The 14,269-nt window shown below is 37.6% G+C and overlaps 1 protein-coding gene across 3 annotated transcripts; it reads left to right on the top strand.

Moving 5' to 3' along the window:
• The first annotated feature begins 1,103 nt into the window (after positions 1–1,103).
• brd2a (bromodomain containing 2a) lies at positions 1,104–12,383 on the top strand. Of its 3 annotated transcripts, none has more exons than XM_073858540.1 (12): positions 1,104–1,738; positions 5,953–6,247; positions 6,367–6,504; positions 6,659–6,803; positions 7,812–8,011; positions 8,095–8,547; positions 8,627–8,755; positions 9,327–9,560; positions 9,651–9,904; positions 9,989–10,308; positions 10,721–10,849; positions 10,938–12,383. In XM_073858540.1, exons 2-12 carry the CDS (start codon positions 5,975–5,977, stop codon positions 11,066–11,068), a joined length of 2,406 nt encoding a protein of 801 aa, XP_073714641.1. In that variant the 5' UTR covers positions 1,104–1,738; positions 5,953–5,974; the 3' UTR covers positions 11,069–12,383. The 3 variants fall into 3 exon arrangements, with proteins under 3 accessions (XP_073714641.1, XP_055076838.2, XP_073714640.1); XM_055220863.2 differs by having other exon boundaries at positions 1,105–3,279; positions 9,327–9,548; XM_073858539.1 differs by having other exon boundaries at positions 1,105–3,279.
• Positions 12,384–14,269: the final 1,886 nt, after the last annotated feature.

The following is a 14,269-nucleotide window of genomic DNA, read 5'->3' as shown; positions in this document are numbered from 1 at the left end:
TGAAACAATAGGACCACATACCAACCCTTCACACCTGTGCAGTGTAAGTGTAAAGCTATCAGGCTGATTCATTGTTTTGCAAATAGTTGTCAGAATTACCGTTAATAGTTCAACAATTATAAGACTGGTGAGACTGTCTCCTAAATAAAAAACACTTCACAGATGACCCTATAAGATCTATAATCACTGTAGTGTCAGACACACCTTGGTTAAAGGCTTGGTAGAAACTGAGATTAGGGGGATAAAGATCCCCCTAAATTAATTTTATAGCTTCAGTATGCCTGCTGATAAAGAACCATGATAACTAACAGCTGTTTGGAGCTTCTGGAGCAGAAAAAAGAAAGTGTGAGAGCAAGAACGACCATATAGCAACTGTTTCCCCTGCTGGCCAAGTTGCCTTGTGACGCTGAGTCACTGGTTAGTGTTGTCTGTGCTCAGCTGTGTGAGACTTGAGTGATAGGACAACCTTTAGTTTTCACATTTGTCATGCTATACCTAAAGACTAAAGCTATACCTTAAGGCTAAATATATGTTGTGCAACAGACAGGCCTATGGCTAAGCAGCTAAAAGAATTTTCTAACAAATATTCAGAAATTTTGAAGACAAATATACAAAGTATATAATTTGAGAACCATAGAATCATATTTGTTTTTGTAAAGGAAATTTTTAAAAAGCATTGTTACAAAATTAACAGTGTTCTTGCAATTCTGTTATATTTTGTGAATCCTTAAAATACCTGTTTACGATTGGTCAGTTATTTAACTGTATAAATGACTGTTTCATGTACATGTTTATTTATGGTAGGTATCAGCATTTTAATGTTATATTATCATCATTAACAACAAAATGTACATTAATCCTTACTTGTTTAATTCTATTCATTTACTTATATTTTCTAATGTATTCATTTACTAATGTGTTTTTTTGGGATCGCCATTAAAAAGCTAAAACTAAACTAAAATTACTTATAGTTTACAGTTGAATAAATTAGTCAAAATAATCAGTCGACAAGTTTCTCATTTTAGTTAGCACACGGCCACACCAACTGTGAGGTTTCGGGGGTAGGGAGTCAAGGGAGTCAAATGAAACTGCGCATGCGCAGAGAGGACTACTTTCTTGGGAGATGAAAGCTATTGATTACACGGATTCTTGCGCTCAGTTATAACTATAGTTATGTCTCGCGTTTTGTTTAACCGAATTCCAACATCAAACCAGTCGGGAAACATCGCCACCAGAAAGTCGGATTGCCTTATTTAAGAGGATAATCTCGGTAAAAACCATCTGGTTTATTTTTTCCGTTGGCGCGATACTTTGAGGGGCACGTGATCTGCTCCATCCAATCGTGGCGCGGCAACGTTACTCATCATCATCTTCTTTGTTCTGGATTTTTCTACGTTGTTGACTGATTATTCGTTTACAGATCATGGATTATTTAAAACCAAGCATTTAATCACAGGGGGATCTTGTAGGTGTGTGACGTTTTAAAAAAAGACGACGTGCTTCTCGAAATGTGGTTTTAAACGGGTTTTAGCAATACAAGTAGTTGTGTGAGTGTCACGTGACTCTCCCTTCCCCCCACTTCGATCCATGAATGGGGAAGAAGAAGTCGGACATGTTTGAGGGTAATGTGCTGAATAAAGAAACGTGGCCGAAGACAAGAAGAAAAACAGGATTTTTCGAACAATGAGGAGTTCGACGTTTTTGTTTTACCTTTTTATTTAACTTAATCTTGATATAGGTATATATGTAGAGATGTAGATTTTTAGAAAAGATTTTTGCTATTTTTGTGAAACACTGTTTAAAAAGATTTAAATTAGGCGTTTACTTTAAATAACGTTGAGATAAACATTTTGACCGGTTTAGTGTTTGTTTTTTTGGCTTTCAACAGTTTGTGACATTGTTTCAGATGTGTAACCTTGGCAGTGGGGGATGGGTGGCAGTATATTTACTAAAAATGGCAGGCTATTTTTATTTTCAAAACTTTTAATTTTGTTTGTTTTATGTGACTCACTTTCAGGCGGCTATTGTTTATTCAAATTTACAGTAAGTATTAACTATGTAGTTTAGGCGTCCTTTAAAATAGTTTATTAAATTAATAAACGTCGACAAGATTAGTAAATCTGGATATTTACTGTATTTGATTTTGTTGAAATATAAGGTAAAACGAAGTAGTTAAGATTCTTGATCTTTGTGGCTTTGGTAGTTAGATCTCGGTTGTGGCCTAAACGGTGGTAGTTTTTTAGACTTTTAAATTCTGAATGTAATTAGTACAATTTAAGTAACGTTAACTATTTGCGTGATGGGTTCTGTTTGGTACATATTTTAGTCGTAGTTAGTATATTGTACGATTAAAAACCGTCGTTTTAAGAAACAAAGTTGCTGCGTCATTTTATGGCGGACACTCCTTGTAGGCCATGTTGAATCGACAGAGGAAGGGAAGGACGTCGAGCAGAAGCTTTTATCTGTTTAAATATCACTTGCGTGACTGTTCATTCTTTACCACGATGTGTTTTTAGAGGACGATGTTTTAATTATATTATATTATATCGTTTTCGCTATTAGACATCAGGGTGTTTTTGTCCTTGTAGTTTTTCGAGACGTTAAAATATTACATGGTCCTATAAGAACATTTTGGTTAAATTACGTTTTGTATAGTTTTATTTGAGGCAATGAAGGGACAAACTGTAAAACGAGGTGATCTCTGCGTGTGTGTGCGCGCAGCATTAGACTCGTGACTAATCGGGTGAACCAATGGCGTGTTTCCAACTTGCCCTGGATGATCGCGCCTTAGTTTTGGAGGGCCAATCAGTGAAGTTTGCTTGTCTTGTTTTGACGTAACAGAAACCCTGGAGAAACGGAATGTTACCGTATCCTTAAATGTTTAAAATTGGTCGCAGAAATATTTTATCAAATGTTTGTCGCATAACTATAATGGAAGTCTTGCTTGTGTAAGTGCTTTTTGCGAAATGGTCTTGTTTAAAGTCACGAAATGTCCTCAAAGCGCTGTAGAGGCGTGGTCTATTTGACGGACATACAGAGTGGCCTGTAGAATATCCGTGGGCGTGCACTATGGCGGCACGACAGCCAATAGGGTTGTCGTTGGGTTTATAAAAAGTCGGGCGGAGCCTTAACGTCGCCATTTCATTGTAGCGGTGAGCTGGAGGATAGAGGAAGTCTGAAAAACAAGGCCGCGAAACTCGGATTTTCGAACGAAACCGGTTTATAAACCGAATCCGGATCCATCCCGATGGAGACGGCAATTAGCCCGCCCTTTGACAGGTACCGGTTGGAGTAAATGACTTTACACTTGTTCTGTGACCGAAAAATGTTGTTGGAATATTGTTATGATCTGGCATCTTTCGGAATTATTTTGTTTTAATCATCTGTAACCTGTCGCAAAACTTCAAGTGAGATACCGGAATATTTACACTACACTTTATGGCTTTCCAAAGGCTATAGTGTTGGAGACTTCATTTTGCAGCGTTTGCATCGTCGGTTTGCTTTTGGTTTTAAAGTTTTCAAAGTGCGATTTTTAACGAGCATCTGGCCGCGTTCACTGCGCAGGCGCATTCTCGTTCTCTGAGACTGGCAGTTGAGTGACGTTTCTCCTGTCGATTTTCTAACTATCTGGTTTAAACATTACCGCTCAAATTTTTACCATTTGTTTCACCCGTTCTGAAAACGGACTATAAATCCAGTTCAGATGCGATGTTAAGATGCTAACGGCAACTTAGCAGGGTGGCTAACTATCACTATCATTATCAGTAACATTGTCTGATTATTAATCAAATGAATGAAACCGCTTACGTACTTACGTAACGTTACATATTATTATTTGTTTTGTGGGATAACATACTAAAGGGACTGGGAGCGCTGTACTGGGGAGGCTTTTTATTACCTTTTTATGAGTTACGGTCACCATGTGGTTGTGAGTCTTCACCGACTATAATAACGTTACTGTCTGATGTAAAGGAAAGACATTTAAAAAATCAACTTGGCGCTTTATTGGGGTATTTTATGTTATTGTGGTATGTAGACTGTAAATATGAGTCATACTGATTATTAGTTACTGCGCATCCTTAGTTATGGAAACAAATATATTCAAATATTATGTTAATTTTCTATTATTGTAGTGTGGACATAATTAGCTTGCCTAGTGGCGACTATTGTAGTTAGTAGGAAATGTTTTAGTTACACCATGAAACTTGCCTCGTCTTATGCGCTTCCGTTCCACACCACGTGGAGTTTGTCAACATTTTACACGCGTGGAAGGCCTCGGTCCATCTGTGCCTAAGCTTAACGTGAGATCAGAACAGATCGGCTTTTCATAGCGACTGTATTGATTTGTGAAATCTGCTAGTACAACAATGAATAACTGGTGGGATTGTTTCCTTGTTACCTAGTAACCCATGTAGTTAAACGATCGCCATAAATACTGCCCCCTCCCAACTAGAACTGCAGTGGTTGGGACAGTGAAACTTATATAGTTCTACATTATCAGAAGGGAATTTATCTGTTATTTAAATATCTGAGGCCAATAATTTATGTTTCTACAGTGTTTTTTATTTTATTTTAACTTTGTTTGTATTTCAAAATTTTGCACTTAATAAAAATAACACGTTTTCAATGTCAATTCTGTGAACTTGTATCATTCAGCACTAGTTTAAAGTTATTTCAAATGCCTTAGATTCATGGTGTGATGTTTGTTTAAAATTAAATATTAAAATATCATGTTTTTAAACTTTAAAACTTTGGAAATACAGGCTATACTGTGTTCCTATTTTTGATACTGCATACTTGCAGAATACTTTATTCCATAAGAAAAAATTAAATGCCACCTTACTTGTTTTTAGTCTTTGTAGTTTTCAGTCTTTGTGTTAATAAGTAAATATTAAAGTACTACCATAATTGTCAGTGAAATGATTAACCTAAACAAGTTATAGTTCTGACAACATTGGGTTAAAAAATTTAAGTTTTTTAAATGGGCAGATTTTTCACCGAACACTGGAATGTCGAATTATCTGACAGAAAAAGCATTAGATAGGCTGCTGAAGGTAAGTTTTAGGGAGAGAGTCTGATATCAGTTTATATTATAACTGTAAATGTGAACTACAATAACATTTAAACAGTTGGGAGCAGTGCTATGGAGAAAAATATCATTTTTGACACCGACAATATACAGTAAACCTGCTAAAGAAAGGTAAAGGACTTGCATTCTGTATATCCATTCATCAGGATTAGTTGTATTTAGCTTTAATATAACATTTTCAGGATTGTTTCAAGTCGACATTTGTATGAATGTCATTTTAAGAATAAAAAACCTTTAAAAGGTTTTACAGCAATCCACAAAATAGCTGAGTTTTAAAAAAGTTTAAGATGTTAAAGGGTTAATACAGTAGCAGACTTCAACTGTTGGCTGTTTTCTGCTTTTGTTCCATGAAAGGTAAAATAATCATCTAGTTACATTAACCCCTTTGAGGAAACATTTAGGGTGATGTCATCAAAGAGAGTAGGCCAAAGTTCAGGAATAATATTTGGTTTGTGATTCAGACCACGCCCTCATGGGCTAATACCCGGATGAAAATCTAAACATTGCTCTGTCTGAGTTAATGGGTCCCAATTTCCCAGTAATAATACTTACTCATACCCAGTCAAATAAACTGCTGATAGAACAGTTTTAAATGCACATTGTGCATACGGCACAGGAGAAAAACATTAAGTCAATGTGTTTGGTTTATGACTAGGTCATGTTTGTCTTGTCATGCATCTGTTTTCATTTAGTCAGGTCAGTCTATTCTTGAACTATCATTGGTGTTTTTATTTATGAATTGTTTTAGGTAAACCATTATTTTTTTGTATATCTGCACATGCTCTCTGTTGTTTTTCTGCTTTACAGTATGCTCTACACAGCCCTCTTTTCTTACCAGATTCTCATGTTTCTCTTCCTGACAGCTCTTTGGGCGGGGTTGACATCATGCAGGGGACCCTAATGATGGAGCAGTCCATCTCCGGCCCCGGCAAGCGCATCCGCAAGCCGTCGTTGCTGTATGAAGGTTTTGAAGGGCCTGCTCTGCCCCACGCACAACCATCTGGACCCCCTCAACCCCCCGTGCGGGACCCCATTCGACAGGGCCGCATGACCAACCAGCTGCAATTCCTTCAGAAGGTTTTAGTTAAGACACTGTGGAGGCATCACTTCGCATGGCCTTTCCATGAGCCAGTAGATGCTCATAAACTTAACCTACCAGTGAGTTTTCATATTTTAAAACAAACACACCTTAAAAATTGCATGCTTTAGTTATAAACCATTAGAAATGCGACATGCCACGATGTCTACCAACAATCCTGAACTGTTTTGTCACTCAGGATTACTATAACATCATTAAGCAGCCCATGGATATGGGCACCATCAAGAGGAGACTGGAGAACAATTATTACTGCGGTGCCAGTGAGTGCTTACAGGATTTTAACACCATGTTCACCAACTGCTACATCTACAACAAGGTCAGTCTTGTTTATTTGTTCCAGCATTGTTCTTGAAATAAATTTTTTGGAGATTTTTCATTTATTCATTGGGCTGCTAGCACATCAGATATGGCACACCATCCATATTGTACCATGAGGTCAAAGTGTCAATTGTTTGCTTGTCCTCTCATAGCCAACCGATGACATTGTCCTGATGGCTCAGTCTCTGGAGAAGGTTTTTCTGCAGAAGGTGGCACAGATGCCCCAAGAAGAGGAAGAGATTCTCCCACCTGCTCCCAAAGGCAAACCAGGGAAACCTCCAAAAGGTCGCAAATCGGGTAAGAATGGCATAAGCAAGCAGAATACATGGGTGATTCTCACGAAAACTTGGTTTTAAAAATGTCAAGCATGAAAATTTAAAAATTGCTTAAATTTACTTTTTTTCCCACCAGACATTGAAAAACCAAGTCTGGAGTGAATGGGAACATTAATTTAAAAACTTTTACTTAACATTTAACACTTTTTTAACATAATTTAAAAAATTAGTCCTAAAAAATCTCATTACCGCAACAGTCAGAAAACATCAACACTGACATATTTTCAAAATTACATGACAAACCTGAAAGAACATAATTTGGAGATTCTGCACATGCATTTAAAATCAAAGTATTATGCTTCTACTAATTAAATTAACATTTAATAAGCATCTGTTGCGGTAATGATAATCAAAATGTCGTGTAAGCATTCTGACAAGACAATATTTCAAATTAACTGTAAAAAAATTATCTTACCTGGTAGCCATCTTGAAGTAACTGGTCCATGTGCTTGGTCACTCAAAATCAAACTTTATTAAAATTCTGTATGTCTGCTTAAACTGTTCTCAAAAAGTGTTGCGGAGGATGAGAACATCAGGCATGGACACATCATTTTCCTAATTTTTCTTCATTATTATTATACATGAATATTCAGTAAATATTTTTTCTGTCATCTAAAGTAGTCTAGCAAAACATCCATTTATTTTTTTCTTAATATTTTTGTGTTAATTTGATTAAATTACAACATAACGCATATTCAAACACAGCCAGACACATTGCGGTAATGAGAATTTCAGCAGAAAATGAGATAAAATTTCCAATTATAAATTCTTATGTTGAAATCACACATTGTGCAAGGTAGAACACAGTATTGTGTTAATTCTGATGCTTTTTAATGTTACTATATTACACATTTTAAAGCTAAAATCATTAGTGCCGTGGTGTTTCAATGGTTTCGTGAGAATCACCCACACAGAGAAGTATTTTTTGGATCTGCTCCAAATATTTATGCTTATTTTTTCTTGCGTTTAGTCTTGGGTGGATTCACAACAGCTCATCAGGTTCCTGCTATATCATCCGTATCCCAGTCAACTTACTCCCCACCAACTCCAGACACCCCAGACTCGGTCTTCTCCACACCACCACAGACACTTCTAACAAAGACTTTGCCTCCCAGTACACACAACACCCCGGGGTTGATGGGACTCCCCCCTACTCAGCCAACTGCTAAGGTAATTTTTTTTTTATTTAAGTTAATCCTTTCAGATTTAGTTACGTTTTGTCATTTAACACACTCTCTCTTTTTCTAACCTAGAAAAAGGGTGTTAAACGCAAAGCAGACACCACCACTCCCACCACCACAGGCATGCCTTTCACTATGGGTGTGGGTGGTATGAATCTAGGCATGGGCGGATGTGATTCCCCGCTTACCATCTCCGCTCTGGGGACGGACCCCAAACAGAGCCTGGGCATGGGCCATACCGTAGGTCTGATTGGAGACGGTGTTCCAGCGCGAAGAGGAGTCAGCGGCAGGCCCATCAAACCTCCACGGAAAGATCTGCCCGACTCCCAGCACCAACACCAACCGGTGCGACGTGGGAAACTGAGTCAGCAGTTGCGATACTGCAGTGGGATTCTCAAAGACTTGCTATCAAAGAAGCACGCAGGCTACGCCTGGCCTTTCTACAAGCCTGTGGATGCATCTTCGCTGGGACTTCACGACTATCACGATATTATCAAGTATCCCATGGATCTGAGCACAATAAAGGTGCGTGTCAGAGACGTCTCTAACCGTTGACTTTGTGCATGCTAACTGGACCTAATCAAATGTCTCTGTCTGTCTACAGAGGAAAATGGATCATCGCGAGTACAGGGATGCGCTACAGTTCGCCGCTGACATCAGGCTTATGTTTTCAAACTGTTACAAGTACAATCCCCCAGACCATGATGTGGTGGCCATGGCACGGAGATTACAGGTGCGCAGACAAGATGCATTACATTTAGTATTGTGTCGATGAGACTACTATATAGTCAGACATCGATGATAGCGATCGTCTTTATAACGACAGTCGGCTCTAATTTTAGGACGATTTCACTACACAGCCCAAGCCAACTGAATAAATGTCAATGATTGAGCAACGCCTATATTCCGATATGTACATTAGGACTTATTAATAGATTAGGGGTTGCAGGGGTTTAGCATAGTAACCAATCACAATTATGCACATCCAGTTCTCATGATAGAGTTTTAAGCTGATCCACAGATGTGTGCTCTCACTTCTGCTTGTGAAAAACATCACCTGACATTCAAAAAGAAGCTCTAGAATGAAAGTGAAAAGTATCAGATGTTTAAAATCATCTGGAATCCATTAGCTGCTTGCAATGTAAATGGTGCGTTACAAATGAACCAAACTAAAACACATCTGCTATATTTAGCAAGGTAGAGATCTGTTGTGCAGTGAAGACTGCTATATAAGGATTGTTTGAGAGTGCACCACATTGATTATAATAAAATGTATAAAAAAAATTGCTATTCTTCTGTTTCAGGATGTCTTCGAGTTTAGCTTCGCCAAGATGCCGGATGAGCCCCTTGAGCCCCTCCCACCTGCATCTATGGGTGGCGGCCTGGGCGGTCACTCCTCCTCTTCCTCCTCCTCTTCCTCATCATCATCAGAAAGCGACATTAGCAGCGAGAGTGAGAGCGAGAGCAGTCCGAGCTCTGACAGTGAGGAGGAGAGAGCGCATCGCCTGGCCCAGCTACAGGAACAGGTGTGTACACAGGTAGACATCGAACCAGCACTTTAGCTCACAGATAGTAGCCAAGCTGCGGTAGACGTGGATTTGAAAACTCATAAACTCATTTGTCCGCAGCTCAAGGCGGTACACGAGCAGCTGGCTGCGTTGTCTTCCACCCCTATCATCAAACCTAAGAAGAAGAAAGAAAAGAAAGACAAGAAGAAAAAGAAGAAGCCGGAGAAACATAAGCGAGGGAGGAGTATGATAGATGATGACGCCATCATCCGGCCGGCAAAAACACCAAAGCTCTCAAAGACACCAAAGAGCAAGAGCAATAGCAAATCGGCGTCATCCACTCAGGGCAAGAAGAGCTCCAATAAGAAGAGCAAGTAAGAAACCGATACAAGACGCATGTCACATTTTCCGTGTGTTGGTGTATCTATAACTGATTTGTCTACTCTCATTTCCTCCAGATCCTCAAAGAAATCGCAAGCCGCCACCTTTCCCGCCCCAATCATAGGTGGTCTTACTCCTCACTACGATTCTGAGGAAGAGGAGGAGACCAGTCCCATGAGCTACGATGAGAAGCGACAACTCAGCCTGGACATCAATAAGCTGCCGGGTGAGAAACTGGGCCGGGTGGTCCACATCATCCAATCACGAGAGCCCTCGCTGCGCGACACCAACCCGGAGGAGATCGAGATCGACTTTGAGACGCTCAAACCGTCCACCCTGCGCGAGCTGGAGCAATACGTCATGATGTGTTTACGAAAGAAACCACGAAAACCATCTGGTAAAAACACATTTTTATATTTATTGTCTGACCAGTTGGAAATATTACGTTTGCAGCTAATGTCAACCTTAAATTAAATGAAAATCTTATTAAACACCGGTGAACCGTCATTTAACCTTTGCCCTTCCTTTGAACACAATGCTGTTCTGTCATTCCTTGCTTAAATGTTGACATCAGCTAGAGTCACACCCCACGTGACACCATTTGATTGTTTAACCTTTAAACCTATATTGTTTGTAGAGAGGGCACCCATGGTGTGTTTTGAGCTGTTGCATGGAGATTGCGTACAGCAGCAGTTCAAGTTAAAATAGCAGAATAAATTAATGTTGTATTGGATGTACAAATCTACTGTGAGGTTTTAATTGGTTGTCACATAATAGTCATGATCCCTCTATTATTTTATGCTTTCCAGTGGCAAGCAAAGGCACTCCAGGTAAATCCCGTGAAGAGCTGGCTTTGGAGAAGAAGATGGAGTTGGAGCGAAGACTGCAGGATGTCAGTGGCCAGCTCAACTGCAATAAGAAACCACAAAAAACCAAAGGTAGGGTCTGATATATTAACAGACGAGTTAAAAATTGATTTGATCCATACAAAATGAATTAACATCCCTTTTTCTCTTTTCTTTTCAGTGGAGAAACCTACTGCGGTGGACCCTAACGCTATGGCTTCTCGCCTCAGCGCCAGCAGTTCAAGTTCAGACTCATCTTCCTCATCATCATCTTCCTCATCTTCTGACACCAGTGACTCGGATTCAGACTGAGCGAATAAAACGCTTGTCAAAATGCACTCCATCCCAGATCAGTAACTAGGTGTATGAACCGGAGAGAAGAAAATGGCATTTATCGCATTAAAGCAGTGTGAGGGTGAATGCAAAGAATTCTGGGAACTTTTGGACAGAGAGACATAAACTGATGGAAAAGCAGCCCAGGGCTTCGTTGTCTGATTTGGGACTTGTTTCCGTTAGTCCATCCTTCTTTACATTGTGTATATACATGTATATAGATATAAATATCTATTTTTTCTTTTATAAAGAAGAATTTTAAAGAATTCCCTGGTAGGGAAGAAAACAAAGTTTGTTGCTTTTCGTGAATTTTTCTCTCCCTCTTTTTCGTTCGACCTATTAGTTGTCCTAAAGAAAACAAAAGGCTTGGAGGAGAAACCGCTGTCACTTTTGTTTGCATGAGCGAGTAATGTATGGATGTGTAATGTGTGCTGTTTACACGTTTGCGCATACATGGATGTTTTGAAGCTTGGTTGTGCATTTGAGCGTTAGTAAAAACAGAGCTCCACCTATTCAAATGTCAGCCATCTCTGTTTGAATGGCAATGTTGGCTTTAGTGGCGTCTTAAAACTTGAATCTTATCACTTCTTCTCCATCCAGCCTGCTTTATTCCAGTTAGGAGCCCCATGGTCAAATTTACAAAACAGAATCACAAAATTTACAGAATCACTCTTAAAATTTTGCTGTGCGTCTGTGTCTCTGGACATATAATTTATTTTTACATTTATTGCGTGGTTTCAGTCAAGAGATTATTAGAGAACGAGATGCACTATCAGAGGTACAGCGCTGCGCAAATAAGAGTTAATATGAATTCAAATCTTTTGTAAATTTTGGTTTTTGAGTTTGTCTGGTTGTTTTTGTTTGTGTGCTTATTATTTGACCACAGAATTGATGCACAGTTTATGAGGGTTTGCAAAACAATCCCTTAAATTTCAAACATGCAGGTTTAAAAAGAAAATCTAATTTCAGTATCATAAGACAAACTGTTACGCAACAAAAGACTTGAAATTTTTATTTTTCTTGAAAAATTTGTACATATGTAACAGTTTCACAGTCTTGTATCTGTTATTGACCCATTTTCTTTTCTCTTCATTTTCGTTTTAATTCTGCTTATTATTAGTGTTGTGACTGGTTGTTTACACCACTAATGATTTTGTTTTTGAAAAATACAATAGCAAACATACAAACAGAAAGAAACCTCAAACTAGAAGCATCATCTCAACAGATGCATCGTGTGACCATAATTCTCATCTGAAAAATTTCACGTTAATAAAGAGGGTGAGATGTTCTTAAACTCTTGTGACTTGCTGTCTCTTCTTTAGGTCTTGAATAGCAGGTTTTGATTTTAATTTAATATTTATCAATTCTAATTTATTTAAATTGTAATAAAGCACTGTTGCATTGTTTCAAATAAGCTATATATAAAAGATGAAAGAAACCACAGGAAAATTATTAAATATTTAAAATGAATATTATATATATATAATCAAGTTATTATACGAGTATGTGTTACAATTGCATTTTTTTTTTACTAATAAATAGTTTAGAATGTAATAAAATGGTATATACACTCTAAATTCTGCTGGGTTCTTTTTCACCCAAAGTTGGGTAAATGTTGGACCGAACACATGTTGGGTTATTAAATAAACCTATGCTGGGTTGTATCGACTCATGGAGTTAACAACAACCCAGCATACATTTATTTATAAACCAACATGTGTTCGGTCCAATATTTACCCAACGGGTTAAAAATAACCCGGAAGAATTTTAGGGTGCACTTTTTTGACTGTCAGACATTTAGTCAAATAATACAAACAACAGGCATCATAAAGGGATAGTTCACTCAAAAAAGAATTCTGTCATCTTTTACTCACTCTCATGTTGTTACAAACCTGTATACATTTCTTTGTTCTGATGAAAGCGAAGGAAGATATTTTGAGGAATGTTTGTAAATAAACCAATCATGAGTCCCATTCACTTCTATAGTAGAAAAAATATTTTATGGAAGGGAATGGGGCTTATGAATCCTTTGTGTTCATCAGAACAAAGACATTCATACAGGTTTGTTACAACATGAGAGTGAGTGATGACAGAATATTCATTTTTGGGTGAACTATCCCTTTACATGCCTTTCTATCTACATGGAAATAAGATAGAAAGCCAAAAAATAAGGGCAACAATTTTGACATTAAGAATTTGCAATAAAACCATGAATAGCAGTGTATGAAGCACACAGAAATGATAACAACATCATTAAGTGCACCACCACACCTACAAAATTAAAACAAAAGTGACATCTCGCAGCAGGACCTTAACATAATGTACAAAACCCTTGTCAGCGGTCTCCCAGTAAGCAAGCCAATAGGGCAGGGGTCTTTTTCAACTACTCTTCTTTGAGGGCCATGTAAATATGATGCGGGCCAAACTTTTACCCCTATTTTTATTACTTATACTTTTATATATTTTTTACCTATTATTATATATGTTATAACAATATAATGTTGTTTTTATTAAATAAAAAAATTATATTAAAAAACATGCATTTTCTGAAAAAGATGCACACATCTTATGCAGTATTTTGCCTTTTAATTACTGAAAACTCATGTTTACATCTTATATGCAGTATTTTGCCTTTTAATTACTGAAAACTCATATTTTCAGTTTTAATATTTTATAAACAATAGCAGTTTAATATTGCAAGAGACAAATGTTAATAGTTCAACTATAAACATTCACAAAAAGTGCAAGTGTAACGAAATAATTTTTAATGAAAACTACAAATATTTACATTTCAAATATTCACAACATAATGTCAGTCTTCTCCTAATAACTAAAATTGCATTTCATATTTTCTTTTTTAATATTTTAAAGATATATCTGACTGTTGGAGTTTGCCCCCTAGTGGCAGTCGTAATGCAAATTCAGTTTAATCATAAATCCGTGTCAACGCTGGAGAGAAGCTCATTCCAGCGTAAGGGCCTTTAATCTACGAATATACTTATACTTAATAATCAACGTTTTCAGTAATCAATCGTTTTTAAAAGTTTCAAACATTACAGATAAAGTTAAACAAAAAAGGATTAATAATTTTCACCTTGCACAGAGGTGTTTTGATTGGAACACACTGAAATACATCCCTTTCGGTCGGTTTTATATATTTTTGCATCCAAAGCTCAAATT

The sequence above is a fragment of the Misgurnus anguillicaudatus genome, chromosome 20, assembly GCF_027580225.2.
Source record: "Misgurnus anguillicaudatus chromosome 20, ASM2758022v2, whole genome shotgun sequence".
NCBI lineage: Eukaryota > Metazoa > Chordata > Actinopteri > Cypriniformes > Cobitidae > Misgurnus > Misgurnus anguillicaudatus.
Note: the sequence above shows the minus strand (reverse complement) of the source record. Positions and strands in the feature narration are given on the sequence as shown.